Below are 26,914 nucleotides of genomic sequence, written 5' to 3' on the forward strand. Positions count from 1 at the left end.
AGAGACGTATACGGCGTCTCTACGTCACTCCTCCTCAGTCCAAATATGGTAACCTCCGTTTACTGGTTGCAAAAAGACAAGATGGCGCCGTCGACTCCTTTCCCTTCTCATATACAGTCTATGGATTATACATGCAACCAGTGGAGAGTCTCCAGAAGCAGCTGTACAAACTCAGCCAATCGAATCGCTCCCTCAGGATTTCCGTTGCCTCGTTAGCTCAAGTTTCTGACATTTTCTCCAGCCCTCTGTTCACCACACTGCGGTCTGGTGTTGGGTTAGATTAGGAGTTCTGGTCAACACCTCCACAACGAGCTGACCTTTTTGTTTACTGCTCTGCTTGTACCTATAAGGTTGAAAACGTTGACTGCTGTAACACCTGTACAGACCGTGTCTTAGATCTTGTCTTGTGGTTGGTTTTGGCAGCAGTCTGTTCTCTCTCCTAACTCCAGCTGTGCTTTGTCTTTCCTCAGAGACCATCACAGCTCTTTTTAAAACTCGCTTCCGGCTAGACTTTCCCTTTGACCTCCAGGAGCTTCCTGCCTTCGCCGTCATTGGGTGAGTCTTGACTAGTGATTGGTTAATTTTTTTTGATTTCACAAATAAGTACATGTGGCAGGGAACAAAATACCGTGTCCATATGCACCGAAGTGCACGTGAAATATGAGCTTTGCAAGGGATCTTCAGCTCTACATACCGATACACGTAAATTGGAGAAATCTACGTGTATCTCATAGCACCATCTCTTCAGCAGCACCTTTAAAGCCACTTGGAATTTCAAAGCGCTTCTATTCATGCTGTTACCGTACCAGTATTTAGAGAAGCCAAAAAGGACGAGGAACAACTCGCATTACAGCAATCATCTGTTACATATCATATAATGAATTAGTCTAGTTCAATATGTGACGTCAACAAGGAAGTTTAAATTGGATAGATAGAAATTCATTTTTTAGTATGATGAAAGGCGCAATGGATTCCCTCTTATGACCATATACAATTTGATGAAGTTTCACTGCACATTATTACACTGGGAAAAATCAGCTCAAATGATATAAACTCTGATAAATTAAATAAATTCTTCCTTCTGAGGTTTGCTGAAATATTCAGTGTTACCCGGCCAGGATAACCCTGTCTTTGACCTTGTAAAATGCATTTAATTAACAGTAAAAGTTGCTTTACTGTTCATTTTTTTAACAACAATTTAAGGTAGAACAACAAACTTCCACACACTGTCTTCTTCAGTTGCGTATAAATATCTTTTAGTAACAACGTTCGGTACGTAGACCTTCATCAGGTTATTTCCTGATGAAGGTCTACGTACCGAAACGTTAAAAGATATTTATACGTATAACTTTTTATATACCAACAATTTAAGGAAAATTCAGCTCAACTTACATTATTACATATTGATGATTTCTTTGTATTCATAAAAACAAAAATGTAGCAGCATTTCATGTTGGAAGGACAGAGAAAGGACTAATACCAAATGGTGCACTGGGGGAAAATAAATAAATAAATAACATAGACAGAAAAAAAGTATTTTCAGACCCAGATATGTGCACAGGTTGGGAATATATTTGTTTCAAAACTACAAAAAAAATGAAAGTGGGCCATAAATTTTGTTGTTAATAAAGATTTTCAATCATTAATATAATGTAATATAATACAATGTATGAGTCCTTCATACATAACCCCTCATTACGAAAGTTTTAAAGAACAAAACAACACAGGTTTAGGTTTGCCAAGAAAGTTCAAATGACTTCAAACTTCTGAGTCGTTGTTTTTCCCGTCTGGCTGCTCTGACAGGTATTCCCCCCCCGTGGCTACAGCATACGTATCAGATATTATTCAGGAGCTGTGCTCTCTGTTAGCTTGTGAAGGTGGGACTTCAGGGTAACCAACATGGATAATTCAGCCGGCAACAGTTGCTGGCACGCCGAGATACGTCTTCTTTTTTATCCCGCCGTAGCCAGAGGGCTGCGGCACGACTGTGAAAGACACCGAGGGCTCCTGGAGAGAGAGCTGAGAGACGGGAGGGCTTCTCTCCCTCAGTCACCCTCCCTCACCCTCTCTCAGATGAAAGCACAAGCCTGAGTGTGTCTTTTTTATTTGTCCAGAGGGTGTAAACAGTCGCCGCTGCATCAGTGACTTGCACATACAGCAGACTTTATACTGACTCCAGAGAAAGCAGCAGAGTGCTTAGACCCCAGTTTAACACTGTGATAAAGTGTGTGTGTGTGTGTGTGTGTGTGTGTGTGTGTGTGTGTGTGTGTGTGTGTGTGTGTGTGTGTGTGTGTGTGTGTGTGTGTGTGTGTGTGTGTGTGTGTGTGTGTGTGTGTGTGTGTGTGTGTGTGTGTGTGTGTGTGTGTGATCCATCTTCCCCTGCCGGTGGCTGTCAAGTGAGGAAAGTCGGTCAGTGTCTCAGCGAACTAGGCCACAGAGACTTTGTTCTGCTGCCAAGTGCACAATATTCTACTTCCTGTTTACACCTTCAGGCATGAGAAGTGAGGCGTCTATAATGTATCTAATAATATAATTATAAACGTATTTAAAATGCATTATAATCTACTTATAGGACTGTTAAATTATGGTTATCGCCAATTTCAAAGCTTTAAAACGACACAAACCAACGGGTCACGTTTCCACGCCTACGTCCACCAGTCTGGCTACAGACCCCTTTACCTGAACGTCCCCCTAATCCTGCTTGTCCTCAAATAGCACCCTAAAACCCCCTCATTCTAACCTTCACCAGAATCCCAAACATGGATTCATCCTTCAGTACGTTCGCTCCTTTTTTTCTTTATAATTTTGCAACTCCAAAGAAAACACAAAGTGACCCACATGCAGTGTTTTCCTCGGCTTGCACCGCGATGGGCTGAGACTCATCCTCATCGTCCCGCTCATTATTTATTCAAAGGTATTTGACGGAATTAATAATGCAGGAAGATAAATTTATAAGCATTAGGCTGTCTGAGTCTATTCTTTCTCTCTCTCTCTCCTTACCTCACTCCTCTTTCCTCCCCTCTTACTCTCATTAAGAGGACTCCTACTGAGCTCTTAAATGCAGGCTTATGTAAACCTCTTCTCCTGCTTTGACTCCCCCACACATCCCCATCCGACTGTATGCTCTCTCGCTCTCCCCCGCTCTCCCTTTTCGCTGTAACTCCCTGCTCGTTTTTCATCTCTGGTTGTTTTTATGTTTTAGTTTTTTCTCTGTTGTTTCATCTTCTGCATCTAGAGCATAACCCTCCTACACGTTTTATAGACTTTCTCCTTTTTCCTCCCTTCCATTCAGATGTTTTACTCGTCTCATACATTACGTGGGTTTTTTTTCTATCTACTGTAAATATGATCATTGCCATCCGCCTCCGGTGCGGAGACTCATTACGTTCACATCGTTTGTATTGCGGCCAAAAGCACCGGGGACGATTTATGGAGGAGGTTTGAGAGAGAGAAATGAATTCATTGATGCTTTTGGTTTGTTTATTATTATTGACGTGTGTGTGTGTGTGTGTGTGTGTGTGTGTGTGTGTGTGTGTGTGTGTCCTCTGCAGTATTGCCAGTGGTTTCGGCGGGGCTTTGTTTGTCTACCTGAACCGACTGATTGTCCAGTTCATCAGGAAACAGAAGGCCATCAACAGATTCCTCATGAAGAAGTAAGTTTAAACCAGCTGAAAGTGGAAAGTAATTAAGTCCTAATGTTAAATTACTGTATTTAAAGGAATAGTTCACCCACAAAATAAACATTGGTATATCAACTACTCATCCTGTGTTACCTTAAATTCTTCAAGAACACTATGTTTTCTTTCAAATAAAAAAAAACAAACAGGAAAAGTCTTGATGAATTGAAGTTTAAAACGTAAAAACTGCATCAAAACATCCGTGTACAAACTCCCACCGGTGCAGTATATTCATTTATCAGACTGTTAAAAGATCCAAAATCTGAATGGACTAAGAAAATCACAATCAGTGCATTTCTAGATTATTCTGCACAAGTTGTGTGAGAGTTTGTAAACAGATGTTTTATATAGTTTTACTTCAATTCATCAAGACTTTTTTCTGCTTTGGATTCTTCCTTTATGTCTTCATAAATTGAAGGTCACTCTGGCTGAAAAATTCATAAAACAATGATCATTTTCTGGGTGAAGTAGTACTTTAAGTACACTTTTGAGGTACTTTTTACTCCACTACATTTACTTGTGTGCTATTGCTACTTTTCAGATTATATATATATATATTTTCTTTCTCTTCTACTTCCTCAGACGTCTGCTGTACCCAGCGCTGGTCACGTTGCTTGTTTCCACACTAACATTTCCCCCTGGCTTTGGACAGTTTATGGCTGGCAAGGTAGGTTCTGCACACCCACTCAGCACATCAACAGAAAACACACATCACTGCAGACATAACGGCAAAACAAAAAGCGTGTAAGGAGGCCTGTGGCACTCTATTCCTGCAGACCTAATATACCTGTCATCTATACAGTCTGCAGCAAAGCACAATGTCTCACTTCTGTGTTTACCTCAGTGTGTTTTCACCGAGCTCCTCTCGGCGTGATCCACATCTCCTACTCGCAGCTTCACAGAGCAGACGTGTAATTGACGCATTTAAGTTCATTATGTTGTTTCATAACAGTCTGATTAACATTCACGTCTGTGTGTGATTGTTTTTTAACGTTCACAACACAGGTTCAAATGTGTGTGTGTGTTTATGTGTGCACGGATGAGCACAACCCTTTTGGTTGTGGGATGACTCATGCCTGTTTGTTTGTTTGTGTGTGTTTGTGTGTGTGTCTTCTATCCAATTTCACCCCCTTCATCCGACTAATTATCAAAATTAGAAGAGGAATATCCTGTGCATCTGCAGCCACACACACACACACACACACACACACACACACACACACACACACACACACACACACACACACACACACACACACACACACACACACACCTACCATTCTGAGCCTTCCTAATGAGAGGGTGAGTCAGGCTCCTGCCCACACTGACCCACTCCTCTTAAATCACTCCAAACTCAGTATCTTAAATCGCTCTCTCCTGCTCTCAAACCCCTCAGCCATCCCGTCCTCTTACACCCCCTGATGATATCTTACATCTTCAGTGACGTCTTTCAGCACATTGAAGGATTTTTATTTCCATATACATTACATTATGCAATCTCGAGTCGGACGCATGGAGGGGTTTTGTCGCAGTTTTAGGTGGTGAACATCCTACACGGAGTCACATGTCAGAGTCTTCTCAGAGGAGCAGAAATGAATGCATATCAACGGGCACAAGAACAGAGAATAGCTCAGATTATCTACAAGCTTCCCGTGGAGAGAGGAGAACGGGGTCTACTCACAGGGTGGACCACTATGCTGAACATACAGTAGTTTTGAAGTGATGGAGGGCCATGAGTCAGATGTGATGTTCAGTTTATTACAGTATATCACGACAGATTTGGAAACAATTTTTACAGCAGAGATTCAGTCAGCAAAACTCTTAAAACAACGAATGAATCAAAATGAATCTATAAGTGAAGAAGGGAACAAAAATACATCATTTTCACAGATTACACACCTACAATAGTGATCCATTTAAAAAAAAAAAATACTAGATACCGTTTTTCTTTTTCCCAAATTCTGTATTTCCCGTTTTTACTTTTCAGATTCTGTGTTTTGTTATTTAAGCAACGAGTGTCTCATCATGTGGTGGATGAACAAAATTTCAACAATTCAATAACAAAATATTCAAAATTGAATGCATATCAGTGAATTTAATATAGCACAGCATTGCACTATTCATTTTTCTGATCAAAGAAAGTGCTTGAGTAGAGTTATTAAAGGAAACATTCCACCTTTTTGTATAATTGAGTTCTCTAAATTTAGCTGTTAGTGTCAAATTCCTTCTTTTTTTAGATGACTAATCTGCTCTCATTGACCTTAGATTTTTAGTACAATAGATATCTGTATTAGTAGCATAGTTTTTTCAGTTTCATGGAAAATTGATTTTTATAGATTACATCCACATTTTGGGAAATTCAACAATATTCCACGTTCTACATTTGATTCCATTTTAAGTATCAAATTCTGGAATGTGAAAATTCATAGGACCCTAAAACATTTAATGAATCAATAAATCTACAACACTTGACTTCACTAATGTCACTTCTTATATAACATTAGAAAGAAAATGCTGCATAACAGCCTTCCCCCACATGTTTGCATGTATTGATGATGTCACTTCCTGTGGCCTTTAGCTGACCCAGAAGGAGTCTCTGGTGACGTTGCTGGACAACCGGACGTGGGCCAAACAGGGCATCGCCGAGGAGTTCGACTACATCGGACACTCTCAGGCCTGGAAACACCCGCAGGTCAACGTCTTCGTCACGCTGGTCCTCTTCATCGTCATGAAGGTAGGAGGAGAAAACCTAACAAAACACTGTCCATGCGCTCTCATGCTCCCAGCCTCTTTTAATCTCAATCTTCCATCTGCTTCATTTTCACCCCTATACATTGTAAATAATTCAAGCCGTCCTTCACTTCCTGTCTGTGTTGTTGGATGTTTGCTGGTGCCATATGTAAGATCCACACGTACAGTATGCTGCTAATGGCTTCAGTGGCATTAAAGATAGAGGAAGGTCATGAGGAGAGTGTGAATTGAACATAAAGGTTTTATAAATGGGATGGTGCTGGACCTTCGGCTAATGGGAAAGTGTTGGATCTGAGCCCGTCTCCTCTTGTCACCGGTAAAAGAACAAAGGGAGACCGTGTTGATTAAAAAGTTGGAACGTTATGTTCCCGGGAGGCCGTTTAAAGTTCCTGAGTGACAGAGCTGATGAGATTCATTTAAAAAGCACCGTATATATCTGTACATATCTTCATACCTCAGTGTTACCCTTAATGGTGTAGGTCACTTTGAATGACAGGGTTCAGTCATCATTTTGGTGGTCGCCATCTTGGTCTTTGGACTGTCTTGTCTTTTTTTGCGTCCAGAAGGTACACGAGAGGAATCGCTGAATGAGACATTTTTTAGGCGTCCAAAAACGTCAAATAACCTTCATGAAGTGAAAACATACTGTGTAAGGGTTGACGCTGTCAATCACAAGGAAGCCCCGCCCTAAAGCTTTTCCTGATTTATGGTCTGTTTAACTCTTACTCTATGTTTAAAGAACATTCATCACCTCTGCAGCTCATCAGATTCATATGGCACTTCAATATTTTTACGATATTAGTTTTTTTTATTCGATCATAGCCCATTGACTTTCACTTCAAATCTGAAGGTACACATGGGAACGATCTAAAGGTGTAGAAAAGGAACCGAGCGTAGCTCTTCTCGAAGATGAAAAAACATAAAAATACTGACATGAAAATAGCAAACTTTGGTCTGTCTGTAGCCTCTAAATGATGATTTTTTGACCATTTAAGAATATCAACAGTCGGAAAAAAAGGAAAGTTTGCGACATACAAAATCTATAATAAAAACAATAAGAATTGGATTTGTTGATCTTTCTTGGTGTCTCTTGTTTTAGATCTGATACAGCGCTGATTGCACATAGCTGTACAGCAGCGCCTTTGCTTTAGTTTCAATGTTTTCAATTTACAATCGGACTTCGTAGAGTATCGCACAGGGTTAGTCTCACTGCTCATCTGTGATAGGAGGAAGTAAAAAGCACACGCACTGAAGAGCAAATACATGTTGTACTTTGTTTTAACAACCAAAAATATTGGGAATGTCAGTAAATAAGAAGGCAAAATACATCTATGTAAAGTATGGGGATCCCAGCTCATTTCATGAGGGCGATATAACTTTTAACATGTCAGTATCTGGCTTTACTTCCCTGCATCCCATCGAGGAAAATAAAAATAATCACTGTGATGGGAAGGATTGGAACTGACCCGCTGCACTTTTGGCCTCAGTGGAAGAAAACCAACTTGTATATTTTCTCTCATATGTAAAGTCTCCTCCTGTTTCTCTTTGGCTCTCAATAACAAGAGGAGGCCAGACAGAAGTTTGGATGAACTCTGTGTCGGCTTTTCTGCTGCTGTTTAGGAGAGTGCTGCCTGTGTTGTGATTAACTTGGCCTTTTTTATGTAACCCTTATTTATTTGGGCTGCACCGTTCAGCTCAAATGAAATGTAAAAAACTAAACAAAGGCTGTGTGTGAGGCTCTGCTGTGAACCTCATACAAGTAGAGCACACAAAGAGAGAGTCCGACAAAAGTGAGAGTGGGTGCAGAATAAAATGAGGTGTGTGTGTGTGTGTGTGTGTGTGTGTGTGTGTGTGTGTGTGTGTGTGTGTGTGTGTGTGTGTGTGTGTGTGTGTGTGTGTGTGTGTGTGTGTGTGTGTGTGTGTGTGTGTGTGTGTGTGTGTGTGTGTGTGAGTAGATGAGTACATGGACATTTGGCTGCACATTAAACTAAACTTTGGCTGCTACTGTACTTGACATTAACATAATACTAATTGCCAGCTGAAGTTACACAGAAACTGTTCACCTGATATAGAGATAAATTACATAAATGGCACAAAAAGAGCCCAGATGAAGATGTTTGCAATATTTGATTTAAAGAAGGGAAGAAAAACTGTTAGTAAATGAGCGTTCCTGACCATTTCCACTTCAATTTTCACCTAATATTGTCTTAAAACGGTAAACCAGCCATTCTGTAGACTAATTAGTTTCATGCATTTATGATTGAAAACATAAATTCATGTCAAATACTGCATTTAGGCAAAGTAAACAGGCTTTCTCTATTTTTTTCACACCATGAAAATCACCACGAGTGAAACAAGTATCCACCTCTGGCCAGCAGCTCAGGTGTCAAAGTTCTGTTGGCACAGAAGTGATGGTGTGCCGGTCTGCACTGCAGTAATAACAGACTCACTCACTGTCTGTCTGTCGTTGTTTTTCTGGGCAGAACAATAGAGAACGTCTCTCTCAGCCTCTTGTGTGTTACGTATTTAAAAAAAATTACAGTTAAAGAAACAGTATTATGTATATGACTGAATGCACTTTTCTTTTTGACCCTTGCCGTCCGTTCTCTCGTTGTGTGTGTGTGTGTGTGTGTGTGTGTGTCTCTCGTGTGTGTGTGTGTGTGTGTGTGTGTGTGTGTGTGTGTGTGTGTGTGTGTGTGTGTGTGTGTGTTGTGTGTTGTGTGTGTTTCCCATTTCCCATCCTCCTCCTGTCATGGCCTGATGACTTTCAGCGTCATCTCAAAGACTGTATATGAGGAGTGGATGTTATTAGTTTGTTGACAGCCCTGGAGTTTGGCGATGTTGCCATCGCCATCTTGGATTACAGCCATCAGCATGTTGTTGTTTTTAAGCAAAGTGAACGTACTATATTTGGAATGCGGAAAAGTGACGTAAAGACGACGTATAAATTACCCGCCCTAAAGCATCCCCTGCTTTATGGTCTGTTTGACTCTAAATGGAGCATCATTTACTAAATGAACATCATGCTGTATTGAAGAAGACTTGAAACTAGAGATTGAGACCATAAACTCATGTTTACAATGTTTACTGAGGGAATAAATCAAGAGAGAAGTAGAGTCATTTTCTCATAGACTTCTATACAACCAGAGGAGTCGCCCCCTGATGGACAGGAGAGAGAATGCAAGTTTGAAGACACTTCCACATCGGCCCGAGGTTGGTGCCTGGTCATTCCTCTGTGTGACCTTTAATCTCCTTGGATGTGTCTGTGTTTGCATCCTCTGTACATGCACAGAGTAACTAAATACAAATGCAGCTCCACCCATGTGTGACGTAGAGGTGAGATGTGTACAGTAGAAGGACAGAAACAAACACGTGTATATATAAATATATATACTTTTCCAACTTTAATCACGCACCTGCAGAAATGTCATCTAGCTGACTCACGTCCTCTCTCTCTCACACACACACACAACACACACACTGACACACACACACACACACACACACACACACACACACACACACACACACACACACACACACACACACACACACACACACACAGCATTCAAAGTGAGGCTGTAATGGCTCCGTCTAATTACAGCCTTTGGTTTTTCTTGGATTCAGCCTGGTGATTTTCAAAAGGAGAGATTGCTCTCTCCCTCTCCTTCTCGATAATGAATGGTTCTTTTATTCGACGTGGCAGACATCTTGCCCGGTTGCTCCTCTTTTTCATGCGGAAAACGTCTGGAAAGCCTCTCGTTCCAGCTGCAAAACTTTTTGAAAGTAAAGGTGGGCAGAAAGCATCAGGAAGTCCATGTTGGCAGGTCAGCAAACGAAGCTGCTATAAATACTTTAATTACAAGTGTTTTTGATGCAGTACAAAAAGTGAAAAGCCTGAAATGTTGCTCTCTGTAAAGTTCACTGCACTTGTTGTGAAGAAGAGGGAGTCATCCGAGGTACTGCTGAGAACATTTTTGTGTATTTGTAGCTTTTTGGCACACCTGAAAACACACACACACACACACACACACACACACACACACACACACACACACACACACACACACACACACACACACACACACACACACACACACACATTGAAACCTGTGAACTAATTTGGCATGCTTTGTAGGTAAATGCTATTTTTAGTGGTGTGCAATTAAGCACATCAACAGCTTTCTTTTAAGGAACACATTTATTAATAATACAGGTGTGTTTCAGTGTGTGTGTGTGTGCGTCCTACAGCCTGAGTGAGTCCTCTGTTTTCTGTCAGCGTGTATAGGTGTGTGTGTGTGTGTGTGTGTGTGTGTGTGTGTGTGTGTGTGTGTGTGTGTGTGTGTGTGTGTGTGTGTGTGTGTGTGACAGAGCTGGCGGGACTGTAATTGGAGTGGGAATAGAAGAAGGGCCCCTGAGGGTCCCCAGAGGCCCCCAAGCGATAGACTGTCCTCTGAATTTGACACACACACACACACACACAGAGCGTACCCAGGTGACTGAGGAATTAAATAGAGTTGTCCTGGATACTGCGTCATATCTGATGCCGTACCCTTGACCCGAGTATCCTTCACTTCTCTCTTTCTACCTCACGAATGTAACCTATTGCTAAAAGCTAAATTATGATAAACAGCAATAAATCAAGTTTGAAGGGAGATCAAAGGGGCATGAAGTGTTGTAATAGGTGTTAAGCTGTGATGACTTTCAGAAGGCTGATTCTTATTTATTTCTATGGAAGTCTTTAACTAGATGCCTTTTTGGGGCCAAATGACCCAGGGGGTAACCAAAAATACAAAAAACAAAAGTATAAGGAGTCGAATCACCAATGTGTTTACATGCACACTCATATTCCACTATTATCCCAAATATGACAATATCAACATATTGGATATGGCTCATGTAAACGTCATATTCAGTTTGGATAATCTGAATTAAATCTTAATCTGAATGGAGCAGTTTCTGAATAAGACATGTGTGATATGCCGATACTATTCATTCTTTGGACATGTATACAGTGTATTCAGAATATGCGTCTAAATTGAAGTTTCAAGGCACTTTGCGACACACATCCTCTTTCCTTTTTACGACCGTCTCTGTGCATTGAACACAAACCAACCAGCCAACAGTTTGCAAAAACTTGAGTAGCGATGCATGCCCAAAAGAAAAGCCCTCTATTTTTGATAGGAAGGAGCAACACAACTACTTTTAAACACTGTTTAGGACTCGGATGTTTTTTCCTCACGGTGGAACAAGTCCGCCACCGGTGGAAAAAACACATATTTTGATGTGTATTTTGATATGATAAATCCTTTTTTATTATTAGTGTTATTATTATGCAAAATGTTATTTTTGTCATTCAGCCTCTGGCCTAATATTCTCCATGATGAGAAAAATGTGAATTAAACAGATGATAAAACATGTTCACGTGTCCTCCAAATACAATCTGATGAAATTCAAGAATTTCCCATAGGTAATCAGTGCAGTATTGATCAATTATATGATAAATATGCAATTAATCTAACTGCATCGTTATCAGTTTGCTCTAATGGAAGGCCAATGTTCACCTAAACGAAACCTGCAGCTCTAGACCTGCCACTCTGTTTCCTTCTTGAGTGTTACAGCCGGAGTAAAGTAGTACAGCAGCTCATGTGTTTGCATATTAAAATATAACCACAGCTCAGCAGAAATAACATTTATTCACAAATGACAGAAATATCATAATGCGGAGGTTACGTTGTGAAGTTCCCCTTGATGTTGAGCTGAGGCCTAATCAGTTTCCTGTTGTCTATGTTTCAAATATTCAGCTCAATAGTCACAAGTACCAATTTCTTAACATCTGAGAGGTAGCAGTGGAGAACTCGTCATCGCCTTGTCCATCCTAATGAATTCATGTAGTTGTTTTTATTTGGTTTAGCAAGTGGACGGTTTAAAAGTTATCCTTGTCTCAGAGTAGTCAGTGCAACAAGTTCTCTTAACAATGAAATAGATGAAAATGACCACAATGAATGGATCCACAAACAGTCACGCAATATGATTAAGGTCTTGTTAAATGTATTTACTGGGTTTTGCTTAGATAAGAGTTATGGTCATGGTTCTTAGGGAAACATTTCCATCATTGTGGAAGGAAAACCAACTTTGAAGTAGGAGACGGGACTTAAACCATTTCTTTCACCCAATCACCCACTTTGACCTCAACAATGTTATGCCTACTTCTTAACTTCTTGCAACATAACAATCCTTTTCTTTCATGACCCAAAATGTTGCTCGTTAGGAAAAACATGAACATTGGTACACTGAGTACAGTCCCCTAGATGAACTGAGGTATTTGACCTGATGCTACACAGTCTTACATTCTTATGACACAACCAATTATTAAAAGTGGAGATGCAGCATTCATTTTTCCTCAGCTCTTGCTCCACTCCACTCCGATTCTGGTCTCTGTTCAGAATCGGTCACTAGCTCTGGGAGAAAACCAAGACTTGTACAGATATATAAGTCATGATATCAAATGGAACTAGGTAATAAAAAGGTCCTGATTGATTTTGAAGAGTATATATATAAGTCTACTTCCTATGCTGATTTGTCTGTTACTTAACCTTGGCAATAATTTACCCAAAAGTTGTGTATTGTTCTCACCCATGCAGGCAACACAATCAAAGATTCATGCACCTTTACAGTGACCTTCGTAGCAATCTCAGTCCCCATTGGTCCAACGTTGATAGCATGGGGCTGTATGTCTAGGGTTCCTCTTCCGTACAACGGTTATTGTTAACAGTCCGATTATCAACTTAAAATGCAAGACTGAAGTTGGATTTGAAAGATGACGAGCTGATTGTGTCACAAGTATGCGGTTTAAAAGCTAATTGTTCACCAACGAAACGCAAAATCATCATCAGACGACCGTTTACCTGCATTCAACCTAGGACTGCTCAAACGTGATTGGCCAATTCTACATGGACAATAGCAGAAACCACAACGCTTCCAATACTAAGATCTTGTCCCGTTTCCTAGAGATCCCAGATGCAGAATGGGTTTATAGAGATTACCTTCGTAGTAGCATCTTTATCCATAATAATCCTGACAGCATCAGCATCACCTTCTGTGTATGTACTGTTGGACTTCTTCAAATTGAAAGTGTGTGTCCCAAATATTTTCCTAAATATGACAGTTTTGGGAGCGTAACATACAACAAAGGAGTATACATACAAGAAATGGAGGCAGCATGTTTCATAAAGATATTTGCACCTTGGTAGATGCTCATATAGGCAAAGATGCAAAAACATAAGCATCCAGGAAAGAATACTTTTCAATTACAGTCTTATTGTTAGATATTTGAGGTTCTGATCCACTGATGACACCAAGCATAGCTGCTGATTGGGTTCAGAGTCTCACATAAAGCAAATTACAGCCATATTATAAACACAATAGCTCATTACCATGGCTCTTTAATGATTGCTAAGAGTCAGATGAAAATATCTGTATTTATAGGATGTCTGGGAAAATACTTCTGTCTGGGTCAATTTTGTCTAGGCAAGGTTTCTAGTATTTTTGGTGGTCGTGCATTACTTATAATGTCTACTTGTGAAATCTGAGTCCCTTATATTGACTGAATTTAATGATTTTCTCCTTCTAAAATAGTTAAGCCCTGAAGCAGCTCTATAACTTATAAGTCTCATTAAATCCACCGTCAAGGTTTATTAGGTTGTATTTAATTGGATTTTAATAAAGAAGGTTTTCTCTTCTTTCACTTGTTTTGCCCTTTCAAGGTTTTAAACCAACAACCCACTCAAGTCTGGGCTTGCTTTCCTTGCCCGGAGGCTTCTGCTCCCTCCCACGGTTTATCAAAGTGCCCCTTCAGTTCGAGGTCGGAGATCCTCATAAATTTTGATGGTCACGCACTACCTCTGTGAGATGTACACTTAGATTACATTCGATTAGATGAGATGAAACATTAATGATTCCTCTGGGGGAAAGTGAGTCAGAGCCGCTTCAAAGAATTGGATATAGCAATAGCTACTGTAGGAGGACATAGAGAGCGTATAAAGGGTATGTAGACATATTTCTGGAAACGCTAAAGTGTCATCAGAAATGATCAACTCTCAATTACACGGTCATCCTCAGCGAAAAGTGCTCAAGGAATCAGACATGAAAGCTAGCCGCCTGATTGTATCACTTTAGAGTAAATTTGTTCCGTAAAACTTAAGACCTTGTAAACTCTTGGGGGATGGGGAGCTCAGCAAGACAGGGTTTTAACCACTGAGTTTGAGATTGATGCAGGCGGCCGAGTGAAGCCAATGCGGAAGTGTCCTAAAGCTGCATTCTCTCTACTGTCCATCAGGGGGCGACTCCTCTGGTTGTATAGAAGTCTATGAGAAAATGACTCTACTTCTCTCTTGATTTATTCCCTCAGTAAACATTGTAAACATGAGTTTATGGTCTCAATCTCTAGTTTCAAGTCTTCTTCAATACAGCATGATGTTCATTTAGTAAATGATGCTCCATTTAGAGTCAAACAGACCATAAAGCAGGGGATGCTTTAGGGCGGGGCCACGTTGTGATTGACGCTACCAGAGACGTATACGGCTTCTCTAAGTCACTCTGCCATCCAAATGCGGTAACCTCCATTCATTTGTTTGGAAACCTTAACAAAAAAAGCACTGCCAGACTAAAAACATACAGCACAAACATAAGAACTTCTTTCTTTATATATATATATATATATATATATATATATATATATATATATATATATATATATATATATATATATATATATATTTTGATATATTAATTTGTGTGAGTCTGTCATTGGGGCACAATTAGTTGTGGAAAGTACTGTAGATGAGTATATTTACACAAATAGTGCAGAAGTATTGCACTTTTTGAGTTCCACCTTGACTAACAATTTGCTTATTGTACATATTAATAACACAATGCCATGATATAGAGCGACAGTGCACCATAAAGGCTATTTAGCTGAAATACTGTGGAAATACTTAATTAAAGTAAAAGTACAGACATATTGTTGTTGCTACTGAGTACTTCTTCCAACACTGAGCCCAGTACAATACATGAAGCAGAGTAAATAAATATGGACCCAAACTTCCCGCCAGAGGTGATGGTGTCTTAATTGGCCATTATTCCATCTCCTTGGTAACCCCGAGCCGCCTGGAGGGGGACCCATTGGCAACTGTAACTTGGCAGACGGTGATCACGTGAGTGCGGTTGCCATGGTTAAGTCTCCTGTCCTATGAGGACGGAGAAGAAACCTCAGCCAGCGTCCTGTCACACTCACCTGTGTGTGTCTGTGTGATTATGTAAACAAGCAGCTGGTTCGGATTACACTGTCCTCTAAGTACAGCGGCGCTGCTGGAAATGTGTCTGTATCCTCTCCCTCCCTCAGCGAACATGGGCTTAGTTCTCAGCTTAAACTGACTTGCGAGAAAAAGGTCCTGCGAAAAATGACAAACCATCGCAAATAAACTGCCACAAATCCCCTTTGAGGTTTTTTTTTTACAACTACTTTTTTCAGCTATTCTTAAATTTCATCTTAGTCCTGGGATAGTTAGTCATATTGAGTCAACCTTGTCCTTTTTTATTTTTAGTCAATTTGTTTTCAATTAAAACTCACAACATGGACATTTCAGACTTGTCGTACTTAAAGAAAACATGGACATTTTTAGTCTCATCCTACTCAAAAAAACATGGACATTTATGTCTCAAATTATGGATTTTTTTGTCTCATCTTACTTAAAAAAAACATGGATATTTGTATTCATGTTGTAGGTGTCAAAAACATGTTGTGTTGATGTTAATCATCAAAATATTCATTTAAAAAAAATGTGCACCTTGGTTTAGTTTTAGTCAAGACCAAGAATCAGCATTTTAATCAAACTTTTGAAACTGCTTTCAAATAAGACTTCATCTAACTGATATTAGACTAAATAAACTGGCTTGATGTGGACAGATTTGATAAAGTTTCCCCAACGCTGTAAAAATATTTTTGTACACATTATTATAAGATTTCTTTGTGTTTAAATGTTCTATATTTGCTGCCTATGGGTCTTTTGTATTTAATTAATTTAAACCGTCTCAGATGATGGAGTACTGACCGCTGGAAAGAAATGGACACGTTGAAATTTGTAAAAGAAACGAAACAACTATACCATGTTTTTACGAGCATTTGTATTGTTCTGCGGTTGTCACATCGTGTTTTAACGACCCTATAAAAAGGATATTTGTTCACATTTTTATGACCTGTTATGACCGTTATTACACACTGTTATGATCAGTGCACCGAACACTTCAGATGTCATCTGCTCTCATGACTAACTGTAGATTTACAACTGAATTAAATTGCCTTGTAGTGCGTTTTTTTAAATTGTGTGACGATCCGTCCCACAGCTTCACTCCTCCGAGTTCGTGGCCTCTAATAAAGTTAAGCCTTCATGTTATGAGCTCCAAGATCCTTTAAACCTTTCTGGCTCTTATTAAGGTTTTACTGGCCGAAGTGGAAGAGGAAGAATAAGAGACGGAAGAGGAAGACAATTCCGAAGAATTACCCTCATGATGTCTCATTTTCCCCCAGAGAACTATTTCGTGTATCCGACCGGTTGTGTGTCTGTTGCTCTCTGGCGCCTGGCGGCGTTCAGCTCTGATTCTCGTCGATGAGTCAGTGTCAGGATGTGAGCGTGGGTGTGTGTGAACACCTACGCACGTATGTGTGCCGGGTGTGAAAACGGCGGCGGTGTAAGGTTACAGACGGAGATCCATTACTTCACCATGGCAGCCGGCCTTAATTACAGCTAACTATAGACGGAGCGGAGGGAGAGGACGGGAGGCATGGAGGGACGGAGAGAGAGACGGAGCAATGGGTGTAATTAAGAAGTCTATTTGAAACCTCCAGATTATTACAGCAATGAAGTTTGTGGAACGGCTTGCACAATACTTGAATTTGTACTTTTTGTGTTATGCATGCAAACACTAAATGTCACAAATACTTAACTTTGTGTCCCTCTGCTTAAAGACTGGACGGGTCCAAGTGAGAGTATATAAGTTTATGAAAAGGATTGAATAGTATTGGCCTAAATAAAATTTGGAGCGCATGACGGATAAGAAAAAGATGTGATTTTATATATATATGAAATGCACTTTTTGAATGTTAGTTCAAAGAATAGTTTTGGGGTTTCACATATTTTCTTGTAGAGAATTTGATGAGAAGATCAATACCAATCCCGTGTTTGTATGTAACATATGAAGCTACATCTAGGCTCTCGGTTAGCGTAGCTTAGCATAAAAACAAGAAGCTGGGTTTAACAGCTAGCCTGCAGGTTGCATCAGAGAGATGCTGTATTGAAGAAGACTTGAAACTAGAGATTGAGACCATAAACTCATGTTTACAATGTTTACTGAGGGAATAAATCAAGAGAGAAGTAGAGTCATTTTCTCATAGACTTCTATACAACCAGAGGAGTCGCCCCCTGATGGACACTAGAGAGAATGCAGGTACAGACTTTTCAGAACCAGAGGTTGCTGCCTGGTCTGTAGGCTTTGGTTACATGAGAGTGATATCAATCTTCTCATCTAACTCTCTAAGTTTCCTGTTCCTTTAACAGATGCACACTGAAAATGTACAATAGATTGTGAACATTTTCATTGTTTTGTTTTTCAGCCTGGCATGAAGTAACTTTTTGAGGGTGTTTTCAGATTGAGAATGAAGCTACATTTTTCCTCACATTAGTTGCAAATTGGACCGGCTAATTGTGTTTACAGTCTATGTTAATGTACAAAGTTATAAAACCTTGGAATAAGTGTGAAGTTTTCTCTCAAATGAAAGACGAGTCTCTGATCATGTACTTAATATTAGTTAAGTCAATGTTGTCCACCTCCAATGTCAAGGGTATAATGATCGGCCATATATTTACTGGAGCATGGATCAATTGTACACTGGCTGAGTTTGAAGAGAATTTTAATGAGATGTTTAATTAACGAGTCCACACCAGTGTGTGTTAACGTTACTTTTAATAATGATAGTTTTATTATAGTTTTTTTTAATCAGTGCAGCTTTTTCGTTCCCAAAACAAACATGTCAGCCCTTTAGGACTCATATCTGTTTTTTTTTTGGTTTTTTTTAAGGCACACACACATTCACACACACACACACACCTGGCGATAGTGCTCACACATTGTCGGTGGTGACATTTCCCTTTTTTTGTTTGTCTTTCCTAATTAGCAGTCTCCTCCGCCCGCCCGGCACAGTGTCGGCCAATCGGCGGGGCCCGCTCATTACCCAGGGTTCATTTCAGGGTCTTTGTCAACAGAAGAGTGAAAGTGACAGCTCAATCTAACTTTCGGCAATAAGCCCTGCATGGCCGCCTCCCTGCCGCCGGCAGAAGATTCACCTCGGCTATCGTCTAGGGGCATACAGGATGGTACTCTGTGACTAATTGAAATGCCACCCTGTTCTCTCTTTTTATGGCCTGTCTTGTTTTTATCTCCCTCTTTGTTCCGTCTTAGTTCTGGATGTCTGCTCTGGCCACCACCATCCCAGTGCCCTGCGGAGCCTTCATGCCTGTATTCGTCATCGGTAAGAAGACCAGTTCAAGTCCGTGAGAGGGAAGTTCTTGCTGAGAGCTGCACGAGTAGATTGATACCACTCTTGTATATGTTTGTTCAAACTGAAGCTACAGCTGGTTAGCTTAGCTTAGCATAAAGATTGGAAATGGGGGGAACCAGCTAGCCTTGGTTTTGACCAATGTTTACAGATTCTGTCTACCAGCACCTTGGAAGCTCAATGATGAACATGTTCTATAATGTTGGTTTACCATACGAACACCAAAGTGTCTTAATGACATTCTGTTATATTTGGACAGAGCCATGCTAAGCTAACCAGTTGTTGGCTTTAGCTTCATTATCAATGGACCAAGTAGAAATGAGAGTGGTATCAAAATTCTCATTTAACTCACGGCCCAAAAAATAATTTCCTTTTTATACCCAAAACGTCAAACTTGTTCTTTAATTTTAAATGAGTTATACTTTCTCATTTATTTCTGTAATATTTTTATATTAAACTCTCGGTAAGGAAGTTCATTACCCAAAATATTGAACCATTCTTACCATTGAATTGCCAAAAATGTTATTAAATTTCCACTCTGCAGTGTTATTCATTGTTAATATTTTTTTTATCTTCAAATATCCAGCTAGTTGGGTGTGAAATAGCAGAAAAACATTTTTTTTTTCTTTCTTAATGTTCACAAGAGAGGGAACTGATTTATTGTAGGTTTCTTTTGTTTTGTCTTTTTTTATGTGTAGAAAATGCGTCTGCTTATTTGGAGCAGTAATACAGTACAATAGTGTTAGTATTGTTCCCAGTATTGACTGTAGTCTCCGTTTCTTTGTGTTCGTGTGTGTGCGTTCATATCAGGGGCAGCCTTTGGACGTCTGGTTGGAGAAAGCATGGCAGCCTGGTTCCCAGATGGCATTAACACAGATGGCACCATCTACCCCATAGTGCCAGGAGGCTACGCCGTCGTGGGTAAGTTAAAGACACAATCATCGTCACTCTCTGTATTCTCACTTTTAGTTCGTTCTAATGTTTTCCTTATTCAAAGCAATCTTTAGTTTGTGCTCTAACTTCTACAAACAATTGTTTCAGTTTTCAATTCATTAATATTTTGGCAGTTTTGGGACCTTCAAAAAAAATATTTTTCACTCATAACCAACTTGTCTGTTTTTAAGTGACTCAGTCTTTTCAAGGCTATAACTGTTTTTTTAACTTCTCATTAGGTTTCTGTGAGGCATCGGTGCTTCCGCTTGAGTAAAATGTTTTACTTCTCTTCCCACGGCTCACAGAAAATGAATCAAGATACATTGTTGCTCCGGCCCGATGCCTCAATGTACTGCACCAAGTTGAGAATTTAAATGGACCATGATGAAAGGAGACATGGGATATGATCAAACAAAAAACGCTGGAGACAGAATCGAGTTATACCGGCAGGGACTTTATAAAAAAAAACCCAGAAAGAAAGAAATTGGCTGCTAAACAGCTCAGACACCAGCGGACAAAACGACAAACCTTCACAGCTCAGAGCGCTGCTGCCAAAGGCTCATAACCTTCTTAAAAGTTTGGAAATTGAAAATATAACTTGTTGCATAATTCTTCTGCGAAGAAATAGAAATTGTACCATAGTAGTTGTTGTTTGCTGTTGCTTCATGGAATAGAATCAAGTAGCACAGAGATATATGAAAGTATTTAATATTTCCTTTAGGTCCATAATATGAAATACCATATAAAAGTATGTTATTCTTAACTATATCCTTTTCTTTCTTTGAATCCTCGCTTTGTCCCCATTTTTCTACTCATTTGCTCTTATAGAATAAGGAGGGTTGTCCTTAGCTTTATGCTCCTAATGGTCTGACAGATCATAAAAAATATCCAAATCTAGTTTTTAATCACAGGTAGTTTGCTATCGGTTGCTAAGCCTGGTAGCCAAGTCAGCTATTCTTGCATTTCACACCAAAGTGTTGGTGGAAGTGTTTCCTACCATGACCCTCCAGCTCAGCGACTACGACAACACGTTTCTTTCCTCAGAACCTGAGTGATGCTGCAAGTAAAAATGAATTAGATGACTTAGCCATAGTATGTAGGTATTATATTGCGGCTTTGAACCAATCGGCTTGATTTGAGCTACCTGTTTTATCATTTCCAACACCTTTGACTTTGTAAAAACCTAAAAAAAAAAGTAATAATTACTGTACTTTAAACTCAAGGTGTCTTTCCAATGTTTGAAAGCTATTCAGTGTCTCCTGAATAAGAATTATACAGTATGAGGAACGACCCGATTGGCTCCATCCCTTACAGCTCGCATCCAGCTTGTTGGGGTAAAGTGACGCTCATGCGATCACCATTTCAGAATCTTTATCTTTTCAACCAAGCCACTCTTAGAGATAGCATTTACCTGTGTTCATTTTCCTGAACTAAAAAAAATACTTAAAGCTTTTGGCCTACAACTTGAAAAAAAAGATCCTTATTATACTTCATGTATCATCACTTCATCACCATCTTGTCCTTCATAATCACGTCACTTCCAACCCTAACGAAGTTGCGTATCCAATGAAATGTAGAGTTGTGAGTCCCTCCAATGAGCTACTTGTTGACAGCCGTTTCAGGTCTGCGGTGGCTGTATCTTTTTTTTCTTTTTTCTTTCTGGGCTGCTGATGTTGTTGTCGCGGCGCCCTGTTGCTGATGACTCAGCCCTTTACAGGCCTGACACTCTGATGAGCCTCTTTCATCTCCCAGCGGCGCTCGCTTTACGGATTAAATGTTGGGACGGGCAGAGGGAGCACAGGCATTTATGAGAGCAGGATATATACACGGTTTAATTAAGTTACAAGAAAGAACAATGAGACCGGCCTTTGTAGACTCTCTCTCTCTCGCCCACCATCTGTTTCTCTCTGCGCTCTCGCTCTCTCTTTTCTCTTTATTTTAATGCTTTCATTCTTTTTTTCTCCACCTCATTTACTGGATTGGGCTCATCCATTTTCTCTGTTGAGCAGCGAAGGCTCACTTCGCCCCATGCTGCTCTGTCTGCTTTGATAAAGCTTTTATGTTGCCCTTTTCACAACACTTTATTGGAGGGGAAAAATTGGAAATATTATGGAGCCCTTTTGTTTTGAATTACTAATATAAGTATATTTTCTGGGGGGGGTTTATGGGTATATAAGAGAAGATTGTGTGGTGAGGAATGTGAACTGAGAGTAGATAAAGGTCTGCTCCAGGAAATTGATAACATGATGATGAATTAGAATCTTTGAGTAAATCAATTTCCTGAGTTGAATTGTGGAAGTTTTGTGGATTGGATCTATAATGCTGTATATAAAGTATATTGTGTGTATGATAGAGTTGAAGAGATTTAAAGAAATATTTATATTGTGGACTCGTTATGTTGGTAGCACTGAACTGTATCGCTACCCATACTGCTGATTAAACAGCAACCCCTGATAAGAATAGACAATTTAATATGTTGTTATGCATTTCTAGGACAGTAAAGGTTCGCCAGATTTGGTATGACATTTATTAACCAATTAGTGAACATATCCCAGTATATGTGGTTCGTCTTACAGCTGCCTCTAAAGGACAAAAGTCATGAGGTTATGTTTTTACCACAGTAACGAGTATGCCAACAAATTAAATTAGTGCAATGAAAAGGCAGAGGAATTCAGACTCTTTCATTCAGACTCTTTTTTTTTCATGAAAAAGTACAGAAGTCGGTTGCGGCGAGACTTACGGTACTTTGAGCTGCATTGGGAATGAATAACAATATCACACATTTGAATGGCTTGCTTTTGACCTGACAGTCTGAATAAGTTACTCATTTATTGCTAGTATTTGGCTTAGAGGAATACGGAAAGCGATCAACAGGAATACTCCAGAGGGAAAAGGTTTAAAACTTGATTTTTGCTGTTTAAAGTATCACAAATAATAATGCTTGATATGCAGATGAACGACTCCTTTTAGTGTCATAACATTTGATTATTATTGTATCATTATAGGTCTGACTTTAGGGTGGTGGAATGCTTGAGATGAAGTTCATCTTAGCATCTTTAGAAGTATAACAATTAATCGTATTTCATTAGCACATCAAAACTCTACTTTGGGAAATATATATTTGTAATGTAACAGCTAAACAGATAAATGTAGAGGAGTCTAAAGAAGCATGTAATGGAAACAGTCAAGGAAAACACTAAAACACAGGAAAACAGAACTTTACTACAAAATTAACTTGAGAATAAAACGTGTTTTGACTATAGTCACTATCCTCCATTGATTAGACTCATTGGTATTGTTCAACATCCTCTCTATTGTTTAAGGGATAGAAAATCTATTTATTGCTTTATGAAATCATGGTAATATTAAAACATTTTTTATTTCATTTTGATGGATGACGCCCCTGAAACTCCCTCAAGGACCCCCTTCATTTAGCACCAGACCCCACCTTGAAAACCACTGATCTGAACAATTGCCTCTCTGTTCTTCCGTTCACCCCTCTGTCCTCTCCCTCCTCCTCCCCCAAAAGGTGCGGCGGCCTTGTCGGGAGCGGTCACCCACACAGTTTCCACCGCGGTCATCGTGTTCGAGCTGACTGGCCAGATCTCCCACATCCTGCCGGTGATGATAGCGGTGATCCTGGCCAACGCCGTGGCCCAGTCGCTGCAGCCGTCCCTCTACGACTCCATCATCAGGATCAAGAAGCTGCCCTACCTCCCCGAGCTGGGCTGGGGGCACCACGAGTATGTAGCACAACGTTACTACCTACTTAGCATAGCTTAGCACAAAGATGGGTTCAACAAACAACAAATAACAAGTTCATAACTAAGCTTTAGAGATGCTGACTAGGCAGATTTTTTGAAAATGCAATAATTCAATTTTCATTTTCACAAACTCCTATGTGACATGCCATTTTCATGGACTTAACCTGTGGACAATATTTAAATGTTAAATCAAATCTGGAAATTAAAATTCAAGATAATTCAATGTAGCCCAATTTTCCATTTGTGCAAGTTACAATTGAAATGAAAATGCAATTTTATAACCATTTATGAATGAAAAGGTTAACGGTGTGTAACCTTTCATTTTCAAAGACTTTTGTCATTTTATCTGCAATTTGTTAGAAAGATTGCACTTTATTTTTGACTGAATGAATGCTTTTAGAAATGGAAAAATAAGGTTACATTGTTCATATTGCATTTAATTCGGTTAGGCATTGGAAAATTTTCCACTGTTCAGCGGGATATGACTTTGAACATTAAATGTCAAACATCATTTTCATTTTATTGTGGTCATAGAACGGCCATTCGAGTATGTGAAAATGGATTATTGGATTATTGCATTTTCATGGAAATTTTTACTCAAATAACACGTAAATATGAAAATTTAAATCCTATTGTGGAATGACATTTCCTTTTTTCTAAGTTTACGCTATCCTATGGGCTTCTGTATTTAATCAGCCTCATCAGCTTTATTTAGTCGAATGTTTTAGTTTGTTTGCTCTGCAGGGGTGTATTTATTTAATTAGTTACATAATGGCTTACTGTGTAAATGTTGCCAGTCTTAATGTAACATGTTAATCGGTAAAGCTGAGTGCACAGTGAGTTTTAATGGTTTTAAATAAGGCTTTTAATTTAGGTGTTGAACTTCAAATAGCACACATTCTTGTGTTGGGGGTACACTTGGAATCACAGAGAGGATTTAACGTCACAGGAAGACAAACGACGGTGGATGTGCCTGGCTCAATGGTTCAACCTAACATGGCTTTTAATTGCTTTTACTCCCGTATTATTAATTCATACCAACCACACAATACCGAACGGGATTACCAGCTGCGTTCATGTCCTCCGAGCTCGGCGAAACCCACACAGAAGCACCCTTCATTTAATTGTCCGGAGACGGTTATTGTTATGGATGCTGGCAAATCATTAGGTGGAGATAATAGTTTCCACAAATTGGGAGTAATGAGAAAAAAAAAATGTATTTCATCCTCGTCTGTTCTTCAGTCTCCGTGGCCTTCTCCTTGAGTCTTTCACTCTCTGCATCAGGACCTCGGTTGACCCGACACTATCTCACATCTCCTCGTTATCTGATCATCTCTACCTCTATCGCTTCTGCTCTCTTCTCCTCTGTCTCTCCTTATTATCCTAGCGACCTTATGGCCTCTCCATCCGGTGTGTGTGTGTGTGTGTGTGTGTGTGTGTGTGTGTGTGTGTGTGTGTGTGTGTGTGTGTGTGTGTGTGTGTGTGTGTGTGTGTGTGTGTGTGTGTGTGTGTGTGTGTGTGTGTGTGTGTGTGTGTGTTGTGTGTGTGTGTGTGTGTGTGTTAAAGGATGAAGAAGAAGCTGTGATTTCAGCAGGTTGCATACCGGTAGTTGGTTATCTATTTGATTATTATATAACGTACAAAACACTTACCACACAAGCTCCAAATGCCTTACGACGTTAATAACTGTCTGTTTTTGCTTTCAAGCGTAATCCGTTTTTATTACAGCTTTGATCGTAGGTGCATAGCTTTTTCGACATTAGATAAGGTTTCACAGGAAAGAGACATGCTTGGAAATTTGGCCAAGAAAACTTCTTGCATGAGTGAGTTCCAGGGAATATAGGGAAATCCAGTCCTACGTTCTTTTGAGAACACTTATAGGATGGTTTCTAGAGCCTTGTCACATCCAGAGCTCCTGTAGTGTCGGTCAGTCTCGTGCTCCAGCTCTGCTTTTTAATGATCTGATTCATAAATGGCACAGAAACATACTTGCCATCATCAGAAGCATTAAGTACATCTTCATTTTGAGTTTGTTAAGTGGCTCATTCTGGCACTGAGCTGTGTAGGTGCAGGGTCGGTATGGGACAGGACTCTAAGACCATGAGCTTGGACAGGTTAGGGTATTAAAAATATCTTCACATTGTTAAAGGCACATCTACATCTGTCTACAAGTATTTGGGAGTACTGCACCTTTTGTTTCTAAAGAGGGAGCTGTGTAGAAGTTTGATAAATTTCATCAAGATTGAAAATTGAAAAAAAAATCTAGAGGTGTGGAGTTAAAAGAAGTTACTTTTCCATTTTTTTGCAGCCCGCTAATCATTAGCTGCTACTGGCATAATGCATGAATCCCTGGCCAAACTGTCAGTGATGGCGTTGCATTGTGGGTAATGTAGCCACCAGGTTTTGACAAGAAGAATGTGCGGACCATCATTTTATTGCGTTATGTTTTCAGGTTGTCCGTACGCATGTCCGTGACAACTCAGGAACACCTGATCAGATATTTCTTTGAATTTGTCACGTAACACCTTTCTGGCCATAACTCTAGAATTGATATGCTAATTATGACAATTTCACACAAAAGTTTAACATAATAAAAACATGAAGTGATGACATTTTGGACGGACGTGGATACAAACTGTTACTTGGCTGTTAGTGGACGCGAACAATCTTGAGGCGGTAATTCAAGTTTTTAAATACTGTTACAGAATTCAAGATTACCTTAAACTTGTTTTAAAGTGTGTTAAGTAGCTTTATAACTATTTCCGTGCATACAGGTAATTTACTTGGGTAGTGTTGTCTCTGATTGGAATGTGTAGCTGCAGTTGGACTATGCTGTTTTGGAAGTACTGTGCATGGCAATGGTCATAAAGTATTTTGCACACTGAACTAATAAACTAACTGTTGCTCACATTGAATAGTGGTCCTCCACAATGAGGGATAATTAGGGATAATTTAACTTTTGGTTTACCTCTAAAGGAAGCAGTTTAGATCATTTGGCTGAAGTGTCTAACCAGAGTTTGTTTTAGTATTGCTGTAGTGTTTCCAGCTCACAGAAGAGTTAACTATTATCAGAACTTGTGTCAATGATGCTCAAACTACAAAAAAAATCACATCAACGTTGTAATAAACTTGCAATGTCCTTTTACCGTTAATTTAATTCTATCTCTGCAGGTCTG

At 39.7% G+C, this 26,914-nt stretch overlaps 1 protein-coding gene across 2 annotated transcripts in view; it reads left to right on the forward strand.

Moving 5' to 3' along the window:
• The window catches only part of clcn2c (chloride channel 2c), a 142,039-nt gene that overhangs the window by 84,399 nt on the left and 30,726 nt on the right, over positions 1-26,914 (forward strand). For both annotated transcript variants that reach the window (XM_054606633.1, XM_054606704.1), the window contains exons 9-15: positions 471-555; positions 3,552-3,653; positions 4,260-4,344; positions 6,256-6,411; positions 18,945-19,014; positions 19,852-19,962; positions 23,504-23,717. In XM_054606633.1, the coding sequence (XP_054462608.1) occupies positions 471-555; positions 3,552-3,653; positions 4,260-4,344; positions 6,256-6,411; positions 18,945-19,014; positions 19,852-19,962; positions 23,504-23,717 (823 nt within the window). The remainder of the gene's footprint in view (positions 1-470; positions 556-3,551; positions 3,654-4,259; positions 4,345-6,255; positions 6,412-18,944; positions 19,015-19,851; positions 19,963-23,503; positions 23,718-26,914) is intronic.

This window comes from Anoplopoma fimbria, chromosome 1, assembly GCF_027596085.1.
Source record: "Anoplopoma fimbria isolate UVic2021 breed Golden Eagle Sablefish chromosome 1, Afim_UVic_2022, whole genome shotgun sequence".
Taxonomy (NCBI): Eukaryota; Metazoa; Chordata; class Actinopteri; order Perciformes; family Anoplopomatidae; genus Anoplopoma; species Anoplopoma fimbria.